Genomic DNA, 22588 nt, shown 5'->3' on the forward strand with positions numbered 1-22588 from the left:
AGCAAGAACTGTTCCGGTTGCGTTTCAGCCTCGGCGTCTTGGTTCTCCTTCGGTAAGACTAAAACACGTTAAACAACAAAGAAAGACAGTTAAGACTCTGAAAATGTTTTAGTTTGATACGACTATGTTTTTAAATAAGGTAACAAAGTCTACATGAAAATCTTTTGGGTGCGTTTTTGTTGTTTGTTTGTGTGCATGGTAACCACTCAGTTAACTCACAACATGTAAAGTCCATCGTTAGAAGCTAGCCCACTGATACTTTGAACTTAAAAAATGGGTTATTAAAAGTCAAAAAGTGGGTTATTGAAGTCTCTTCACATATAATTCGTACCCCAGGTTCATAGCGTGTCAGCTACCAACAGTTTTGGTTTGTAGTTAGTGGTGTTCGGCCACATTTTGTTTTTGTTTTGTTTGTTAGCTTACCGAGGTTAGCCAAACATTTTGCCTGGTGATTATCTGCACCCTCGTAACACAAGCGAATTTAGTTTGCGTTTTAATTTCCTCGGTTTTACCACCAACTACACGTTTAAATACTTTTCCGTCCAATATGAGTCCAGTTTGTCCAGTTTCAGTTTCAATCCTGAGATCAGTTTATTTGATCTTCTACTGCAATTAAAACGATATCTGTATCATGTTTGAAAATGTAAGTTTTTGTTGACACCTGTCATGAAGTAAATCAACGGTGCCATTTAATGGCAAAATGCATTCGTGCAGTTTGTCCAGCAGATGCTGCTATTGGCACAATGATGAATTATCATCTGTTCTGTCTCTGCAGCAGATTGAGTGGCTGTCCCTCCTTTCGCTCGTGAGATCCATCCTAACAAAACGAAACAGTACTGAATTAAGAGCTGAGAGGGCAAAAATTTAAATCAGACAACTGAAAGCTATATATTTTTCTGACACACAAACACAGGATTTCTAACTTCGCTCTCCTCGCCTTTGCCATAAATTAGGAGCGTATGGACAGCATAATGACATTCTTTTGAAATACCCAGTGGGTAATGGTTACCTATTATCCAGTTCTTTTAAAGTTATCTGCTTTTCCAGAGCATACACAAAGTTTTCCTCATTAAAGCATCCAAGATAACTCGTAGAAATAAGCAGGGCTCTGCGAAAAAGTATGATTATCCTTAACAACCAGAATTGCTAGCAGAGGACAGACAAAGAAACGAGAGCAGACAGTTATGATTTTAAAAAGCATGTTTCCAGTCATTAGAGGCTATGTGATATTTGAATGGAGTTCCAACTATTAGCTGCACACGGAATGTAAATGAAATGTATTGTTGTTAGGCTATAGGATTTAACTTTATCCTCTCTTTCATTGCAGACACACACAGCAAAAGCAACAACAAGCTTCCCAGACGGCGGCACCTCAGACAAAAACTACTGAATAAAGTGGGGTGTCTGTGGTCAGTGTGTAGAAGGTGAGGGGATCCCGGGCCGCACTGCTAACATTTTTCACAGGAGGTCCCAACAACGCCCGGTGCCACTGCGCGCTCTGCTGACGCAAACACGTCGCTGTGGCTCAATGCGATGGCGGACCGCAATGTCCCCAGACCTGCCCAGGGAGGGACGGAGCAAAGTCACTGAGCCACTCTCACCGGCTCTGTTAAACTGCCGTCCGACCACCTGTTAAAGAGGGGCTGCTGTCGTTGCCGTCCCTCCCGTGAAATAGTATGTGGGACGGGATCCGCTCGGAGTGCACTGACCGGGACGAGCCAGAAGTGGAGTGAAGATTGGAGCGGAGTGCGCCGGGGCTGACGCGCCGCATGTTGAGCCAGCAAGTTGACTGGTATAACAAAAGTAGCGTCGACGGGGAAGGGGACAGCCGCTCTCGGATTTAACGGAGGTTTGAGGGGGACAGTTGTTCCGGCAAAATGAAATTCGCGGAGCATCTTTCGTCCCACATCACTCCTGAGTGGAGGAAACAGTATCTTCAGTATGAGGTAAAGTGAAATTTATCATGTATTTGACATAAAAGCTTTGTGGATATGGAATTGGACGAAACTCCTACAAATGTGTCCTATTTACCTAGGAAGTGTTTCAGGAAACTGTAAGATAAGAGTAAATATGAACTACGGCAAAACATATTTAAAAGCCTTTTTAAATGTATATATATCTATATATATATTTATATTAGTTTCAGTATAGCCTGCTCCTTAGAGCAATGAACGACGGGAAAGATAAGGGATGCCCTATTGTTTATGGAGGGGAAATTGACTGCGGTTGTTGAGAGCCATGGGGAACATTCATTCACCATGTTTATTATTAATGTTTGCTGAGTTTATAACACCTAAATATGAACAGAATAAACTGTTTAGTGAAGAATTTAATGCCTTTTCTTCTGGAAAAAAATAACAAATTAATTTGGTTTAACAATTCATAGTATACATATTTTGGATTTTTTTTGTAAATCAATTCTTTAGCTTTAGTGTGTTTTTATTTTTCATGTTCTCTTTGCAATAACACATATTGGTACCTTTGAGTTCAGTGACATTCATTTTTTTTTGTTCCATGTCTTGAATTTTTTTTTTCTGATTTTGATAATCATATAACTAAGGGGGTATACATAAAAAAGAAAAAAGGTGTTTATTGTCCATTACTGTAATCCCAATCAAAAAAAAAAAAAAAATAAATAAATCATCTTCTTTGGATTATGCTTTAATTTTCATCATTTGCAAAAATCTAACTCAACACAAAGGGAATCTCTCAGGAATCAAAATTTCAGATTTGCATCTGTAATTATTCATCGTTTTTGACCAGAGTTTTGAAAAATAATGTAGACATAGAATTTTATTTCTATCAAATTGTAGTTGTCATTGATATTTTTCCTAAAACAAAATATTGAATCAACCTGCAAGACTTCATCTAATCGGATATTCTATCTGGTTTCCGATGTCTGTGGTTTTAGGATCTTTGTGTGCACACATTCTTTGTTGGGTGGTGTACAATACTTGAGGACTATTTTATTTTCACACCTCACTTCTTACTGGCTCTACATTAAGAGCTTTAGTGCAGACATGCAGTGACAGGACAGGCTGCTCCGTTCCATTTAGCTCTATGAATTATAGACAAAGACCCTGCTCTCTTCAACCCCAGCAACCTACGTCCCAGACTCAGCAGAAGCTCACTGCACTGGTTTTATTTTGGAAATATGTCCTGAATATTACAGTGAAGGTAGATAATTGCTACACCAGACATTTGCTGGATCTGTCCAGCCTGACACGAATGATATGTTGTCATCAGTGTCTTATAAAGACATCCTCAGGAAACATAATTCAAGTGGAAGAGAATTAAAGAGATGCCAAATGTGTAGTGAACACACTGGAATGAGGACAACTTTACAGTGTAATATTATTTTAATTGGTTATTAACATACATGTGCAGCCTTTTTGGGATCTTTGTATCTATAGACTGCCGCACAGAGAGCCCAGGGACAGATGCATGGCCATACCAGCCATTTTACACCTCTAGTCTTCGCCTCGGCACTCACTGACCTGAGATGGATGATGATAGAATTTCTCTGTCACTTGCGTGTATCAGTGTTATTCAGCTTTTTAAGATATAATAATCTTGAAGTAATATTAAAGTTTTAATATTACAGTATTTTAGCAATATATCTACACCAGTGATTTTCAATATAGGCACTGTAATTCTTGAAAATACTCCCAACAGCAGATGATTTCATGTTTTATATTAGAATCCTACATAATCTGTTTTGATATATCCAAGGATGCTTTCTTACTTAATTACTAGAATAACTGATTTCTGTGAGCAGGAAAGATTGATGGACGTCGTCAGTTTATATCTGCATGAGAAATACTTGCATTAACTTCTATGAAATTTAAAGCTAAACAGTAAGTCTGGTGTGAACACAACGGTAATCTGTCATTGTCATTGATACGTGATTCATATGGAGCTGATGTTTTCCTTTTTTTCTTAAACCATCCCAAAAATCCAGCCTATACAAATACATTATTGTCACATGTGCAGCTGTTGTTGAATTATGCAGAACCGGGGATTACTCTCCAAATCTGAATTATAAATAGGGTTAGGATGGGCTTATGTATATTTGTGTTATTTTGCTGCTTTCAGTCTTTGTCTGACCTCTGTAAACACCATTACCTCCTGAGTGGGTGGGGCAGGGAGAGATCAGGGCGAGAGCTCACACCTACAGATGATGGACATCTTATTCAAGGCTTTTATGCCCTGAAAACCAGGCAAGAGACAAGGACAAATATAAAGTTCAGGGGGTAAAGTCAGTTAACTTTAGTGAAGTGGGTCACTGAGATAACAGTGACTTTAAAAGAAATCAATTTTAATGTTACCCTGAAAAATGCAAAGGCTGAATATACTGCTGTGGTGCAACACAAGCAGTTCAGGGACCAGTACAGATACCTTCAGCAGTGCATTCAGCAAACATTCAAACAGCCCGTCATGTATTTATTATGCATCAGGTATTGCGGTGGCCACTGCAGCCAACACAACTGCTGTATTGTAATTCATTTGTCTATCTATTAAATGACACAGTGACATATTATTCTTGCAGCACAGGTCATTTTTCCTTGTAGCCAGTGCAGTAAAATGTGGCACTTCCACAGTGGCTGTATCTATGGCGGTACAGCTGCCCATGTCTAAATGGACTGTGGTTTGAAGTGATATTTTCATCTTTGTGTGCTAGTTGGATTAATTAACCTGCTGCCCAGTTTTCACTCTCCGCCTATTTTTGGAGCACACTATTGTGTGGAAATCTGTGTGGTGCCTATTCAGATTGGTCAGCCGGTCTCTATGCAGATGAGAAGGATGCGGCAAAGCGGCTGTTCCTGCAAATGCAGGCTTTAGTTAGTAAGGCACTTCAGCTGAGCGTGGAGGCATTGACAAGGCGATTGAGTGATCGAGTAATTAGGTGTGTGCTTTATCCTGTGGGATTGTACTTATGAACCTATATGCTAAACAGCTGTTTGGTATGGAAGTGGTCATGTCTTGCAGTTTCCAGAGACTTGTGCCAAAGGGCAGGGGATGTAGGTTGGCAGGTACAGAGAGTCTTTAAAAGTGATAGTTATTAAGTGCAAACACATACAAACAGCTGTTTCATAAACTCTCACTGGCAACAGTTGGAATTCACTTTCATGCTTCTCAATTTAATTTCTCGACATGCCCGAGGGTTTTCCATACAAAAGAAAACTTGCATGTATTGCATGTATACAGCATGTAAATTTTAAAGTAATTATATGTTGTGACAGTGGAATTTAAATGTGTATTATATAACTGTGTGTTGGACAGTACAGGTATAAAGAGACTGGGAGGTAGAGCTGCAGGTGTGTGTGCATGTGTACGTGTGGGCGAGAGAACAAGGCACATTTACATCTGCAGCCTAATCACTCATGTAAGCTTAGACGAGGAGGAGGAGGAGGAGGAGGAGGAGGAGAGTGCATGTGGAGACTCGCATTTACAATTCAAACCAGCAAAGTGAAATTACAGTATGTAGACGATAAGCAGGTGTCTGTGTGATTTCAGTGAGTAAGTGTTGTTTGTTCAAAGTCGAAGCCTTGTCTTGCTCTAATTAAGTTAAGTGATCTAGTTTAAACGAGTACACTGAGCTTTGTATTGGGACAGACGTAATTGAAATGGTGCATTAAATATACGACATTGCACATCATTTGTAGTTGGTGTAATGTAAGTGTGATTTATCAGCATGTTTTACAATATGAACATGATGTATACAACAGGCATGGCAACTGCTGAGAACCCCCCTTTTCTATACCTCCCTCCTTCCTTCCATCCTCACCTCATCGTTCCTCCCCCACTGGGAGGACATCTGGTCCCCGACCAGACCTGCCCTCTGCTCCCCTCCTCCTCTCCCTTCAGCCTCCCCTCCCATCCTCTCTACTCCTCTTCCTACATGCAGGGATCCACTTAAATACAGAGTAAGGCATTCAAGTGATCCATTATTGACTTGCCATTTGAGCCAGAGATCTCTTCAGACTAATAATGCACACCGTGTGATCTCCTCAAGCACAGGCATAGCAGTCTCAACCAACTTAGAGGAAGGATTTGACCATCTAGTGCACAGATATTTTGCTTAGTGTCCACTCAACATGTCACAGCTATTTAAGGATTGACTTCCGTTGACATCATTCAATCAACTGCACACTCTGCAGTGTAAGCCTCAGTCTGACATATAATGACACAAGTCTGGCACTTGTGTAACGTGCGTGTTTCGTTTACCGAGTATGCGTCACCATCACGTTAATGCACAGTCATTCAAACTGATGGCTACCATTAGGCTTGGCATAGTTACTGTCTACAGGTTTCACCACTGATTACTGCCAAGCCTGAAGGTTTATCCCAATTCCCCAAAGACCCACCCAGCCCTGCTTTCCCATCACTCCCATCACCATGGCAATGCCTCCATCTTAATGAATGCCTCCCTGTCTGAATCTGAATGCCTATTTCCCAACTATTAGACAAGAGGGGGGTGGTGGTGGTGGTGGAGGGGTGTGCTTTTAGCTCACCAGAGATTAGCCAGGACTGGGCCCTGCTCCAGTGCTGGGTATGCACAGTCTGTCTCCTGTGATCTTTATCAGACAAGGTAGAGACAGTGCTACATACACATGAAATGTTTACCTCTTGGATTAGGCTCCAGTGTCGGAGTCTCATTGTGTGTGTAATTCACAGAGGAACCTAAGTATCAACAATCCAGGCTGCTACTAATGCACAGCAGTTTCTGAGTGGTTTCCACCCACACATAGAATTACTCATACTGCTCCCTGGCTCTCTGTCATGTTACAAAATCAGCAGGTTCTATAGGAACCTGCACAGAGAGCAGTTTAATATGTGCAGAAGATAAGACATGGGAAAACATGCTGGTTGTCCGATTTGGATGGCAGAACAATTTCCTCCTGTAACTGTACATCATATTTGCACATTGTTGAATGCTGTATGGAAAATGACTGATGACAGTTAAGTTTGGCCTGTGGTGCACATTTTACTGTTGTGCACTCTGAGACTTTTAAATGCACTGACTTAATGATGAAAGTTGAATAGACAGACATTTGTTCTATTTTGCCGGGGCAATTTAGTTCCAAAGATTCTTTATTGAGAAACAGGGTTCAGCTCCAGTCTTTTCTCTGATTACCACTGATATGTTCAGATGAGCCAGTGTGCAATTATCTGTCACTTTCCATTATCTTCAAGATCAATCTTAGTGCAGAGAAACAACCTCATTTAACCACTGCAGCTCTCTCTCTGTCTCTCTGCCTCTTGTATCTGACAGTTTGTCTGTCTTCCCATCTCTCTCTTTCTCTTTCCCCAATATTCCATTTAAATGAGAAAAAACATTGTTATCTATTAAACTGCCCATGTCTAAGGATCTTTGACTCAAACTTTCAGTGCTCATTTCAAAAGTCCAAACAACAATCATTGTTCTTTTTTTCTCATCATAATTCTTTAGAAGCTGTTTGCAATAACTGTGTGTGTGTTACGCCTTGTAGTGTATAATCTTTTTCTTTGGTGAGTGACAGTTTTGCTATCTTGCTCTTGCTCAGATTGAGCTATTGTTTTTCACCAGTTTGCTGTCTAACTAGTTCTGTTATAACTTGAAATATACAAGATGATTAAAATTCCAGAGTTTGTGTATTGTTCATGATATTAGCAGCTGCGTGGCTGTTGCTCCAATCCTCCCATGTGGAGAGAGTGTTTAGTTAATGGCTCTCAAATGGCTTTTAGACGGTTTAAATGCCACTGTAAAAGCAGATGGTGCTGACAGTTGTGTAATGCCTCATGGCCCTCCGAAATCACTTTTTATGTAGTCTACTGTATATACTTTATAAACTTCTCTCTGCAGCATTTGGATCTAATGGGGAACTGACTCGGGTGGTTTTTACACTTTGTTGTCTTGTAGGCCATCTTAAACTCATCCCACTTTTACTTCATACATGTGTCGGTGCTGATTCTATACATTTATAATTTTTATGGACTTTGCTAATTTGGCATTAATTCTGATATCCAGGCAAAAGTACATTAATGTCTTTTGTATAAACTCGCTGTTTCAAGGGTCAGTGTTTTCAGACAGTTCAGTCACAGAAGTTCTGAACATACGTGTTGTTTTTCTCATTCCCTCATCAGGCGTTCAAGGAAATGCTGTATGCTGCCCAGGACCAAGCTCCGTCCATAGAAGGTAAGGAGACTCCCTGTCTGCATAAACAAACCCAGACACACACATACACACACGCACACAGATACACACCTCTCTACCCACTGCCCCCTGCTCCAGGCCTGTTTGGGCATCCCCAGAATAACAGCCCTTCATGTGCTAAAAATAGTCAATCACTGCTAATATGGTGCCACTCACTTCAGAGTCTCTGACTTAACCAGACCACAGGCAATTACCAAATCGTTCCCTTCTGCCTCACTATCTTAGCCAACCTGCTTGAAGTAATAGACAGCACAAGGGAGGAGAAAGGTGCTCAGAAATAGTGAAACTTTTCAGGTTTGTTGTATATTGATTGTGGCTGAAGTGCATCTCAGCGTGTCTGGCATGGGGCCTAGCCAGTTCCAGGCCAGTTTGGCACCATGGAAACTGTCTGGATGCAGTAACCTATGTGGGTTGAAACAATGTCCTAAAAATGTGCGGCATTGTTCTGGTCATCGGCATAACAGACCAGAGCTTGAGTTCAGTCTTTAGTGGTGGTACTCAACATAGCTAAGATAAGGAAAGCAACTGGCTATAATTAATCTTTGGCATTAGACTGCAAGTGATGTGTGATGAGAGAAGGAATGTGAATCATTTGTTTTTATTTTAGATACCACTTTGTAGATGTAAACAACTTTCTGTAGTTGCAGCCTTGAGGCGTACTTTATGATGTAGTGATGTGCGGCTCTGTCTGTGTTAAAGTGAGAGTGTGTCTGGAGAGTCTGATGGAGAACAACAAACAGGTCCTGTCCTGAAATGTGGCTGCATGAAAGTGACCTGTGCCATGCTTGCACGTCTGTGTTACAGTGCGGGCCCAAAAGTGTGTGTGCGTGTGTGTGTGTGTGTGTGTGTGCTGATAGATTTTTCAGTGTTGTGCAACATGCCCCTCACAGAGCTGCGACTCCCTGTGCTCAGTTCCAGCTGAGCAGGCTTGATGTGGATGGGAGTATGATGTGACTCTGTCCATGAGCGTCAAAGATTTAACACATAATCACAAAGACTCTGTCTCTGCATGTGTGAGTAAGCTTCAGGCACAAAGATCAGTTTCAGCCATTTGGTGACTATTTTTGACTGCTGTAGGTGTGAAGGGACACCTACTGCAGTAGGATTTCTTATGCAAAATATGAAAGCTCATTGGCTTTGTGTGTATATATTTGCATTTCTATTAGTATTGCCTGTTCCTAACTATTTCTTTTAATACTTCTTTGGAAAACATGTCTTGTTCAGTGATAACATATGAGCTGTCTCTTCTTTGAGCGGTGACTCCAGAGACTATGCGAGCTCAACGTGGATGATAAATGATTTCCCTTCTCAGGTCTGACCTGTACTCATGGGTCACTGCTCCGCCTCTGTCAGCTTGTGGCAAGATAGTTGAACATGTCTTATGAATAGAGACAGGATCAATCAATCAGTAGAAAATCATACTGTGCCATTCATCTGGTACCGTTGTGACGTTTGAACATCCCCCACTCAATCTTATTGATTTGTGTGCTTTTCACACTTTTTTTTTTTTTTACACAGCGCAGGATGTTACCAAAACACTGAAGCAGGTAAAGAAAGGAGTATCAGTGGTGGTATTTGTTGTGTTTGAGAGAAGAAATCTTTTGGATGAATCAGACAGTCGTCTGTCCCTTTTGGTGATTTTATGGGAACAGAGGGAAATCATAATGAAAACAGCAGCAGAGGCAGACAAACAGCATTATTGTGTCCAGTCAAGAATATTGTCCAGTAGCTGAGGTTTGTTGACTTTTCATAAGAGAAACAAGATTAGCAGGTGTTATAAAAATTTAAGCTTACTGCGGCCCTTTCTCTTCAGATCTAATAGTCTTTCAAATCTGATTGAATTGAAACTGGGCCAGAACAATATTGGAAAAAACATACTGCACTTATATTATGTTTTTCTGCATTAGTGAACAATTTTCCTCCCTCTCACTCACCCATATGGCTTCACATTGCTTGTTTTGTCCAACTAAAACACAAAGATTTACTGTCGCATTAGACAGCCAGAAACCAGTAGATCCTCTCCACAGAGGATCTGGACCTAGGCACTCACAAAAAAGTTCTGTGTCACCATTCCACGTGCATACATTGCGATGTCAGTGTAGACACAATAAATTTTAAGCCTTGATCATTTTATTTAATCTTCAGTGAACAACTAATTGTGAGAATTTGATTCAGTGGTGCGTTCCTCTCCCTCTCCCTCTCTCCCTCTTACAAAAAGCAAGGTTTTTGGTATTCAGAAGATGTTTCCCTTGCCTGAGGGAGACAGTTTACTGAGTTAGAACTGCTTGCTCACCCACTCTGCTCTCTCACTGGACACTCTGCTGTACCTGATAGAGCTGTGCAGTAGATAGACACAACACTGAGCAGACAGCACTTCAAAGCTTCTGTCAGGGCCTCTGCATATGTATCATTGTCAGGTTGTAAGAGTCTCACGACACACGGCCACAAACAGTAAAAAAATAATGTGTAATGTTCATGGTTTGATCTTTCCATAAGTGCATAATTGTCTCTCATGCTGTGTTATGTGTTGCAGTACTGTGTGTGTGGCTTTTGTTTAACAGACATTGCCCAATCAGCACCTCCACCGCAGAGAGCCTCTGTGGGAACACACCACAGAAAATACACTTCTTTCAGCACCATTTTCCGAGAGATTAACCATTCAGTTTCAACAAGATGGATGTTCAGTAATTAAGAGAGCTTGTCGCAAACAGACATACACCAGCACATGCACATTATGGTGGGTCTGCTGCTGCATATGACCCTTCACCCCTCGTTAAGCTCTTTTGTTCCTGTTCCCGCCATCCCCCCATTGGTCCTTGTGTAACTGTAATTAAAACACGCCCGTCTCTGTAATGTGGAGAGCCAGTGGATGACAACAGAGAGAACAGCTGGCTGGATCTCTGGTTCCCCCTGTTCCAACCATTAAAACGAGTTATGCCACAGTCTAATTCAATTAGCCCGTTGATTATTTCAGAGATCTGAGAACAATGGCCCCGGATAATAAACACACAGCTTAAACAGGAACCTGTGTGTGTTTGTGTATATCTCATTGTATCTCAATTAAGATTCACATATTGTACATGCCATTTGTGCTTATATTTATATTATGAAGTAATTTTCTAATCCTGGGGGGATATTTTATACTGCAAGTCATTCATTTTCTTTCTCATTCATTCATTCATTCATTCATTCATTCATTCATTCACTGTGTCCTTCATTCTGTTGCTCTGTAAATGGTCTGTCTATTACTGTGATGGTATCTGTGTAGGGCTGGGGCAAGGGGTGGCTGTGGGAAGATGGTAGTGATGGCACTGTTAGATTCACGCAGAGCTGGGAGTAAGGGTGGGGCTCCCGTGTGGCACCATGAACACACATGCGCTCACACACTGTCCGATGAGGGGGATGGGATGACATGCGGCTCAGAGGAGCAGAGAATGGCTTTTCCTCTGATTCACAAGATCTGAATGTCAGAGATGAATGAATCAGCAAAAAAAAAACAACTATAATGAATGGATGATTTCTCATGTGACACTAGAGTCTGTATTAAATAGTAAAGTAAAAGCCCACCTTATTTTCACTACTGTCTAGTGGCTTGGCCATCAATTGCCATATCCCTTTAGGGCTTTTCATGTTTTATGCAGTCAAATCAATAACAGTACGAAAGCTGCAGTGTGAAAACAGGATGCTTGCAGTATTTTCTTTGTGTAGTTGCTTTACCATTTCCATCAAAAAGAAAAGTGATGGTATTCACTAAAAACTTTTAGTGGCCCCTAATTTTTTTTCATTAGCCTTTTGTCAGTAAAGTGTTTTATTGTGTTGAAAGAGGCTGTCAGCCATGTCTCATTCAACCCACTACCCAAAGAATGACGATCTCATTAAACCGCAGGCCGAAATGAAAATGTATCACAGGTTATCTGAGTTATCTTTGCTGAGCGTGAAACTGCTGAGATAGGGAAGTTTAGGTATTAGCGCACAGTTTTTGAATATGTTTACATATCTGTATTTGTGTGTTTGTGAGTACCGGTAAGTTTTTGTCTATGCTATGGGCAAGTGGAAACTGCTGTGATTAAGTGCATCTCGGTGTGTCCAGCATGGGGCCTAGCCAGTCCCAGGCCAGACCATGTTTGTGTTTAAGTGGTCTAGATTTTCTGTGCTGCTGTCAGAGTGAGGAGAGAGAACAGTGCCATTCCTTAAAGAGCAACATGAAACCACCACTCAAACTTGACTTTGTAGTTACATGACAAAAGTCGAGACAAAAGCGTACAGCAGAACAGGTAAACCTGAACAGAACACAAAAGTTCCTGATGGATGAAATTAATGTTTTTCTGTGTTTCTCATTGACTGAGAACAAAGCGAGCACAGAGCCAGGTGTTCATTGTTCCATCCCAGACTTCTGCTCTCCACTGTGCAGCCTCTCAGGTTTTTGTTCCCACGCTTCCCTTGGTACAATACTGTCCCCCCACATTCGGTACATTCTAGATTTGATTACAGGGGAGAAAACAGAACAGTAAACCTGGACACTGTTGCAGCTTGTTCTGCCCTGCCAGCGCTCCTTTTATCTCCGATTACGTCTTAATTGATATTTTTGTTTCTGTGTGTGAATCAATTTGCTTAATAAAAGAAGCAACTTGAATCACAGCCACAAATTTTCTCAAGTACACCTTTCAACCAGCGCTTATTCTGCTATTTTCTATTGTTCATGCAGCTTGCTCACCCGCCATTTTGTCTGCTGTTGTTGACGAACATGATGACAGGTTAGTTGAAAGCTGCTAGCCTGTGTAATACAGTGCTGATTATTATTCTGCTGGTGTATGTGATGGAGCAGCAGCTGTTATTACTGTTGTTGGTCCCCCTTGGAGTCTGTCCTCGCCCGCCTTGCGTGGAATAGCATTCTGATTTCCGTGATTTTCTTGCTTTGGCATATTGATCGTTGACGTTTTGCATTCAGACAGGTTTCCAGAAATATTGATGCATCAGTTTATTTGCTTGTGTCCTGCATTTGGACCAAGCCACCGGAGCCACCTTTGTTGCCTTCATGTGCCATCAGTGTATCTCTGTGAACTATTTGTTATTGCTCAAGAAATTTAAGTGATAAACAATAAAAAAATAATATATCCACACTGTATTAAGTATGGACATCCTCGGATGCATCTCTACAGTAGATTAAAAAAATGAATACATACATCATCAATGATACATTCGCAACAGTCACCAAGGGGAACCAGACAGGGAAACTATACAGCTCTGTGAGTGGTTAGGACAACACACAGATGGTGGCAGGATAGCAGGGGGTCACACGGGCATTCGGGAGGTGAAGGAAGGGAGACAGATGGACAGGCAGACAGACAGGTAGACAGGCAGGACAGTAGTGTGGCAGCCAGGGTCTCCCACCAGCCTGCATTATTGATGGGCTCTTTGACAAGATGCTGCTGCTGCTCGCTTCCAAGCGCTAATTGTTGGGTTTTTGTGGGGGTTGGTTCATTTTTTTTTTGTTCTTAATCTTGGTGCCACCTAGAATGTAGATATAGAGAAAATCCAAGTTAAACTAACTAAAACGGAGCAAAAATGGTGCATGACAACTATAAGGGAGTAGGAAGGATCTCACTGCCCAAACTGAGCTATTCTTTTGTTACAAATTCGATTGTTGCTGCTTTTAGACTAAACCTTGTTTTACCATTTGTAAAAATTCTTTGAGGCTGTATGTCAGTGCCTGCCTTTCTAGGAAGGGAGATGTGCTTAAGGTTCTTTATCCAGTGGAGATTATTAGTCCACAATAGATGTGGCATCAAGTTCTTAAATATTTCTTAACTGCAAATTTCTTGAGCTTACACAACAGTCCTCTCTTCATCCAAGCAGTTTCAGCTTCCAGAGTGGATTTAAACTGACCTCGAGCTTACAAAGCAGTGACGGAGAGAGGTGGCTGTGGATTGCGAGATTGGTCTTTTGATGAGGCTTCTAAGGGTATTAGAGGGGAGGGAAGCAGGGGGGTCAGGGTCAATATAAACCTAGTATCGCTATCCCAAGGTCAGGGACTAATCGAACTGAGATAATGAACAATGAAAAAGGTGATAGGTAATTGGATGAGGAGAGGGAGGGAGAATGGTGCCAAGTAGTCTTTGCTTTTCTGTTCAATGTGAGGATTATGACAGAATGAAGAACAGAAAAGAGGAGGTTGGAAAGTGATGATAAATGGATTGAATAGGGTTGGTCAATGACCAGTCTGAAACAGAAACAGAGAGAAGGATCCTTCAGGCAGTAGACAGACAAACAGACTGAGTGGGAGGTCCCTGGGCTCATCTCCAATGCATGTTGCCCTGCATTAGCACTACAGCCATCCCGCAAGAGAAAGACAGAGAGAGAAAGAGAACCTTGATAGATGAAAGTCTTCTATCCATCCATCCATTATTCATTGGTGAATTAGATCTCGCCTGAATGAAATGTGGAGGAGAAGAGGAAAGAGACGGAGGAGGAGAGGGGGAGAGAAGGAGAGAGGGAAAGGTATGGGTTGGCTTAGAGAAGGAGGGATCTGGATAGCAACTGTTGTGGTGTTGGGAAAGGGCGAGGAGTTCAGATGAGGATGTGGCTCCAGTAGAGGAGGTATTTTTAGATTTGGGGCATTTGACTGGAGTCTGGGAGGATAAGATTTCCTCTGGTGCAAATTTAGTGTGTGCAAAAACGGGTAAAGGGAATTGAGGTGTGGAGAGAAGTGGGCAAATAAAGAACAGAAGTAGTAGATGCAGTTGTGCAAGTAGGAGAAATGTTTTTTGAGGAGGGGTTAGATCAGGGAAAGGGGTGAAGGAGAGGTTAGTGGTGCTCAGAGGAGTCTCTTAAATGTAGTTACGACAGTTATGAGGTCTGTAGTCAACAACTTGCCATTACTGTGCCTCTCTACCCCTGTATGTCAACATTAACATGTGTGTGCACATCTCGGCAATGATCTCCTGAACTCCATGCCTTATGAACATGCTGTCACTTGAATGAGGACGACAGGAACAGGCCGTGATGTCTACATCTTCAAAGATGGACAGAAGCTTTATACTAAGCCACTTAATATGTTTCTCAAATGCAGAGCTTTCCAGTTAAATGAGAATGCAATCTTATAAAGGTTAAAGAAACAGAACGAACAGATCATATGATCTGGCTGTTTGCCAGGTGCGCAACTGGAGATCATATACATAGAGCACCAGCAATGATCTCAACAATTTCAAGCATGGGAGGCATGTGAATGTAATGAGATCTGTCTCTGTTGATTAGAAATCAGCTGTCCAGGTCTCAGGGGTTTGGTATATTTGTTTAGCATTAGCAGGGCTTCCAGACCATAATCTAACCTCTGTTATGAGGCAAGTTATTGTTTTTAATCGGCAATGAGAAGCCTAATCAACAGCTGTGGATGTTTGCCAGCAGATCAGCCAGGCTCTGCTGAGTGTAGGCAATCAGTAATAGCTGACCGCATGGCATTTATCTAAGCATGGATTCACACGAGGCCGGCCTGATGGATTAATTTAAATTGTTTTCTTTATCGACTGCATTGCATGGCTGAAATTTAAAAAAGAGAAAAAAAAAAATTAGCAGCCTGAGTGATAGAAAAGAACAATGTAAAGCTGGGAGGAGATGAAGAATGGATACAGAGAAGAATAGAGATGTGACCTTGTCTGTGCTGTATGTTGTAATGTTTTTATCTTCTCACACTGATGCTCTCTGCTGCACTCACAAACAGCTAGCTGCAGAGAGCCCCCCCCCTCCAAACACACACACACACACACACACACACGCTTGCAGGGACACATAAGGAGCTGTGTGCTACAGGGGGCGTGGGTGTGATTGTGAGCTATAGATGATGACAGCGGGGCCATATGCTGATGTATTTCTGTTTTTTTTTGTAGTACTGCAATTAGAGTGCAACCAATGAAACATTGCACAGTGTCCGCTCTAATTTCTACTGTAAACACTATAAATGTTCTGGGGAAATGAGAAAACCTTTATTACTATACACAAGCTTAACTGGATTACACACAAAGAGCTATTTTAGAGTCACTTCCTCATCTTAGCCTCTTAACTCTATTATCTAAATTAACTCCCTGCGCTGGGATGGGGAAGCTGTGACTTGTGTTATTTTTATGACATATTTACCGTGGATGTGTGCCGTTTTGGATGGGCATTTGTATGGTCTCATGATTCATGGCGGCTGTATGTGGGTGGGTTCGTACTGTTTGTGTTACTGGGTGAGTAGGGCTTTTGCAGAAGACACAGTGTCCTTCACTGTACCTGTGTGAAGCAGCGTCTCTCTGGAGAAATGGCCAGAGCCTGGCTCAGATTGGCTCAAAGACACAAAAAGCTGGTGAAAATGTACCAGTAACATGAAGCACATACAAGACTATCTTATCATCTCTATATTGCTGTTTTGACTCTCTCAGCTGTTTTTCCACAAAATCATAGTCTTCAGCTCTACACCTGGCAGCACAGAGATTTGTTTCAGATCTGATATCTGATGAAAGCATTTTTATAGCAACAGAGTTTGACTTTAAATTGAGCCTGGTCCCATGGGGGTCAGTGCCAGTGTGCATGATTGCATGTGTGTGTAGTGAGGGTAGGTTACAGAGATGGCATGTATTAGTTTTTGGTGTGGTCTCCTTTTATTTCCTGACTTTACCTGTGGGCAAAGTGAGAGGGATACACTCAAGAGAAAGACAAAGACACGGCAGTGGAGATTCAGGGGCAGTGAGGGGCTGAGAATGACAGATAAAATGAGAGCGAAAGCATGAAAGAAAAAAGAGAGGTGACATTGGCAGTAATTGGAGGAAAGGAAAAAAGGAAGCTAAAGCCTCAGGGAGCCTCCTCTCCCAAACGTTACTATTACTAAAAAAAAAAAAAAAAGAGATGTGTGAAAATAAAAATAACTGGAGGCAGAGAAGAGACGAGAGCTTGGCTGAAGCTCTTTTATTTGCTTATTCAACAAATTTGGATTCAAAGAACATTTTAACTGCTTCCCAAAGATGGCAGCAATAACTAGTTGTAATTTAGATTTAATATATTTGAGGTCAGGGGATAGTTCTTTCAGAGGGGAATATTGGTCCAGGTATAATTTCTCCTCTTATTTACACTATATCACATTCTTCTAACACAGAGACAAAATGAGAGAGAGAGATATTAATAATTCACTGCTATTGTTCCCTCCTGGACAGCCTGTCTGTTTTTATATTAAATGCTGAATTATTAACAGTGTGTGAGATTGGAAATATGGCGAATCTCCCCTCTGATGCTGTCCTGTCAAAAAACGGCCTAAAAGGGCACCAAAACAGGGAGGTGGTAAAGTAGAAGGAAAATTAAAGTAACATGGGTTTATGGTATATTTAGAGCAAGTGGGAAGATTAGACACTGAAAGACAACTCCACTTTGTGTTTGCTCTCTCTCTCACATGCACACTCATACTCGTCCAATTTCTCAAGCTTTCAGTCGCTGAGTTTAAAGTCGCCATGTCAAGACCGTTAGTGTTCGTCATTCTTAACAATTCCTCTTAACCATCCCTGCTGCCATATGCTGGCCTCAGGGAGTATGCATATTTCATATCCTCCCCAACATGTGTTTAATGTATTCACAATGTGCGCTAATAATAACCAATATCTCCAGTGCTGGCGGAGTTCACTCTGTTAGGGTCGAGTTCTGTGTGTACATTACATTTTTACCTCATGTTTGTGCCTAATGTTATGTTCTGTGACTTCCCTCCATCATTTTAAGAGTTATCCTTTTGACGCTCCTTAGTGGCTTTTCAGTAGAAACAACAGTTTGCCTCTGTTTTGCATTTCATCCTCGGGGCAAATTGCACGGCTTCTTCTAGACAAGTGCCATCTGATAATTAGGAGTCATAATCACCCTATTAGTATGCAGCTCAATTGAGCAGAGAAGAGCTTATTGTTCCCCTGGCATGAGCAGCAGCCATTTATAAGAGGATTATTGTAAATTTCTTGTTAGCGTTTTTATGAGAATCAATCGTATGTGTAATGACTTGAATTGTTTGCGCTGTTAATCTCAGAAGCATTTACGTTTAATGTAGCCAGCAAATAGTTTGGTTGTACTATTGATAAATTCTCAATTAGGATGCATGGTGATGTTTTTGAAAGCATAAAACCACTGATGGTTAGGGGAGTGGCACTGTGTCTTTCAAAGTTGGTTTCACTGTAGGATTGTAGTGTTGTTTTCTGTACTTTTCTGTGGACACACAAAGCCAAGCTGAACTTTCTCCATCACTGTTACCATGGCACCAAAGAAAGAGACTAGAATCACTTGAGCCTTGTTTTGTTCCTGTGACATTCAGGACCCAAACACAATAACCGTAGAACATGTAGAACTAAGGGCTGGGGTGTTAGGTTGAATTTTAATACTTTCCTGTGAAAGCATGCTGATTCCTCTTGAGAACACAAACACATATGGTAAATGAACTGAATTTTTTCCTTTCAACATGGCAAAAACTTTATCACTTATTATCACAATGGGAATGTGTTTTCCAGTGCTCCTACCCGACGACCTGTGTATAACACCTCATACAGTACTACATACAGTGCTGGTTGTATGGATATGTATGAATGATAATGATAAGCATGATCATTCTCATTCTGAGAATTTCTCAGACATACAAAGAAAGAGGGTATTTATCAGTGTATACTATTTATACCTGCATAGTGCCTCAACTGTACCGGCCAGCAGAGTCACAGTTCTGGTAAAAGTGAGTGTTGTTGCTCCTGATTTCTCCTGTCAGCATGTACTGTCAGCAATATTCTGAATGTCATAATATTTTTACTTGGTAGATGCTATAAATATAGTAGTATCAACAGCACTAATATGGCAAATCAAACTTTTTTGTTCCATACTTTTTAATCTTAGTTGTCTGTATTAAGATGAAAACTGATCAGTTCTTTTTTTTATTTTACTCACATATTCTCACATATTACTTATACATTACTTATTCACATATTCTGATGTGTCACAGATTACTATTTAGCATTATACAATAACATCACCATCTCCATTTAGGAGTTAATATCTCACTTGTTGCGTTAAAAACCTACAATATGCAAGTTCTGGGAATCAAGCTAGCTTTAGTAGACCAGAATCGTGTTCAGGTACTGACTAACAGCCATGAGCTCCCACCCCTGACTTTGACCTTCGCTGATTGTTTAGAAGGGTGAAGTTCACTCAGAGACTTCAGAAGGGAAAATCTCAGGACTGCTGCCACGGTGTTCAATGAGTCTGGGTCGCAGAGACCCTTTGAAGGCACTTCTCCACATGACTACGTGTTTCGGGGAATATCCGAAAAAAAGTTAAATACTGTAGCTTCAACATTTGTGGTTTTGACATTGATGACTTCAGGGGCCTCAAATCGGTTGAAAAAAATTTTTTAAAGCACCACTCAATAATTTCAAAATACATTTTCATATGGACAAAAACAACATTGTAATGTTGTTGCTGTGAAGTTTTGGGAATATTTTAAATATTACAAAACCAAATCAGACCATTCAAGTTCCACACAATTTAATGTTTGTGTACCTTTCTTTCATACTTTTCATTCTTCGTATGAGGTTGTTTTGTTTTGGCTACACCTCCTTAGTGACTCATGAGGTGTGCATAGTGTGTGTTTATGTTTGTGTGTGCAACCCTCTGTTAACAAGGAGCAGGTCAGATCTTCAAGGGTCCATTTGTCCTCCCTGAAAAAATACCAGCCTGATAGTGTTTGCTGCAGGGCTTTAGAAGGCTCAGTCAGTGTGGTGCATCCTCTGACACAAAATGCACACACACATACACACACTCACACGTCCCACCACTCTGAAACCACAGAAATCTCCGGCTCTGATTTGGTGGTCTATTTGTACTGAAGCCAGATGAAGGGGATGAATGGGAATTCAGAGCCCCAGTGCTCATTGGTGGTTGACAGACAGTGGCTGCCTCTCCTCTACACGCTGCTCTTTAAACTCAGCGAGTATCTACCCCATGCCGATGACTGACACACACAGACTCTCACACATACACGCCACACAAATGCCACTCACAACGGACGCCCTTTACTTTGTATGCCACACATACATATCCTACGCAGCATGCTCACAAACAAGCCATGTAGCCCATATGCTTCCCAAGCGGTCCCCCAAAACACACATACTCACAGGCATGTCTGTACTTATGAGGACTCTCTTTGACATAATGCATTCCCTCTTTCTTAACTCTGTTTACTTATGTGAAATGGATGGAAATATCAGTTGAACCAAGGTCAGTTGAAGAGTTGTGAAGGATTCAGTAATTTTTTTCACACCCAAAAGATCTGAACTCAAATAACAAAACACATGAAATACTTCCTAATTCTTTATAATAATAATTTAATCCAGTTGTTTTTGTGAATAATCGATCACATTTAGATTAGAATCTTAACCGTTCGAAAGCAAGTCCAACATGGAAAACTGCAGTTATCTTCAGTGATAACTTAGCTAGCATAATTCAGCCCCCTGTGTTTTTTAAGGCTCATGACTGTTGAATGAATGAGTCTAAATTGCTCGGTTTCATGAATTGCTTTATAAGAAAATCTGGGCACGTCCTGTTCATGTAAATCATTTTAATGATGCGACTCTCAAGCACCGTAAGGTCAGTAAGCTCCTAATCAGATTGAGTCAGGAAATTGCTCCTAATCTAATAACATCAAGTATTGAATTCCTTCCTCCCTGCCTGGATGGCAAAGGTAGCATGGAAGTATGATGGCTCATTCATAAGTTAGAGTTACTGTTTTACAATGAGGAAATGGAAACAACTTTTCCAGTGGGAAAGTTGAACTGCAAAATTGCATTCAACTTACTTACATACTTACCAATACTTTCACTAGTCTCTGCTTTGGTTAGGGTTGGGGTAAAGATAAGATAAGATAAACCCTTATTAGTCCCACAATGGGTAAATTACATCCATTACAGGATAAATTAGGGTTAGATGAGGGTTACAGTGTTGAGCTCTCAAAATAAAATGTTTCCATGCCAGTATTATGCTAAAACATTAGTGACTAACATGTTAACTACACGTTTGACACTAATGCATTTTTCTTTAGGAATGCATGTATCTGAGTTTGCTTTGCTTTTACAAGACATAATTACAAGTCCAAGATTACTTTTTCTACTTTCTAATGCACATTTTGCAAAATGTGTCTGCTTTCTTTCTTTATCATATTTTGTTTCCATGTTTCACCCTGACTTTTTTATTTCACCTGAGTTATTTCCTTTTACAGTCTTTGAAGCCTCACGTGTCTTTACTTTCTTCCTCTTCTATTCGCTTCTATATGTCCATCCACATGGAATAAATATGTCATAAAGTGTTTACATTTTATGACATTGCAAAAGGCTACTGTGGATCTGAATTCTCACTGTGACTTTTGACATAATATTGTGCTGTGCTGTTCATAAGTTGCAGTCAGGATGTTCCTGGCTGTCAGTTTCCAGACACTGCAAAAAAATTGTTATCCCTCTCTGAGGAAAATGCCTTGTTTCATGTCTGCTAATCTGCTGGCTTCTAAATATCTGCCGTGTTACAGAAATGTGTGTGTGTGTGTGTGTGGATTTTGTGTGTGTCAGTGTGTTTTTTCTAAATGTTTTTCTCCTTGCATTTCAGTTCATTTTGTCCTCAAAGTGAGGCTGTTTAGTGTGACTCTTATCGAGAGGCTGCAGCTGCTGTTTTGAGAATGCCACGGCAGCCTGGAGGGACATCTTCACACAAATGCACACACACACACACACACCTTGGTTTCCCCACACCAAGCTGACTAAGTCATACACACCTAAACATGCATGAATAATAGCATGTTGTTATATTTACCTGTGATACAATTTGAGGGATTCTCTTGAGAAAGGAAGAGCATGTCATTTAGTTGTACACTAATTAACTTGCATACTTCTAAAAGCACATTTTGTGAGCATGTGCTAGAGGAGTTATAGTGATATGTCTATAAATAGTATGCAAAATAGCAATCCTGCTATTTTGACGTGCAATATTGCACAAGTATTTCCATTATATATGATAACTCTCAGACGACACAGTCTCATGGCTGATGATGTATTTCAAGCTATGGCAACATTCATGCTGTTGGTATGCTGGCTATAACGTTACCTCTCTGACCTCCTCTGTTAATGGCATGGCCACCCTGTAGGTTAATGGATACTGAATTTCCTCCACCTCTACAGTACAGCCTCACTGTTTCTGCCATGGTTACAGTAGCAGGGCCTGGGCTCTTATTCTGCTTAGATTAATGCCTCCAGCTTGGACTATTGACACAACACTTATCTTGTTTTTATGACTCCAGCGGCTTCTATCTATAAACCTTAGAGGCGCATGTGTACAGAGTCACACACGCACACACAGACTCACACC

At 41.0% G+C, this 22588-nt stretch overlaps 1 protein-coding gene across 1 annotated transcript in view; it reads left to right on the forward strand.

The window, feature by feature from the left end:
* Positions 1 to 16: 16 nt before the first annotated feature.
* xpr1a (xenotropic and polytropic retrovirus receptor 1a) overlaps positions 17 to 22588 on the forward strand; it is a 66017-nt gene continuing 43445 nt past the window's right edge. Inside the window, exons 1-3 of the mRNA XM_041039918.1 lie at positions 17 to 52; positions 1328 to 1946; positions 8128 to 8179. Coding sequence (XP_040895852.1) covers positions 1878 to 1946; positions 8128 to 8179 — 121 coding nt within the window. The 5' untranslated portion in view covers positions 17 to 52; positions 1328 to 1877. The remainder of the gene's footprint in view (positions 53 to 1327; positions 1947 to 8127; positions 8180 to 22588) is intronic.

This window comes from Toxotes jaculatrix, chromosome 6 (genome assembly GCF_017976425.1).
Source record: "Toxotes jaculatrix isolate fToxJac2 chromosome 6, fToxJac2.pri, whole genome shotgun sequence".
Taxonomy (NCBI): Eukaryota; Metazoa; Chordata; class Actinopteri; family Toxotidae; genus Toxotes; species Toxotes jaculatrix.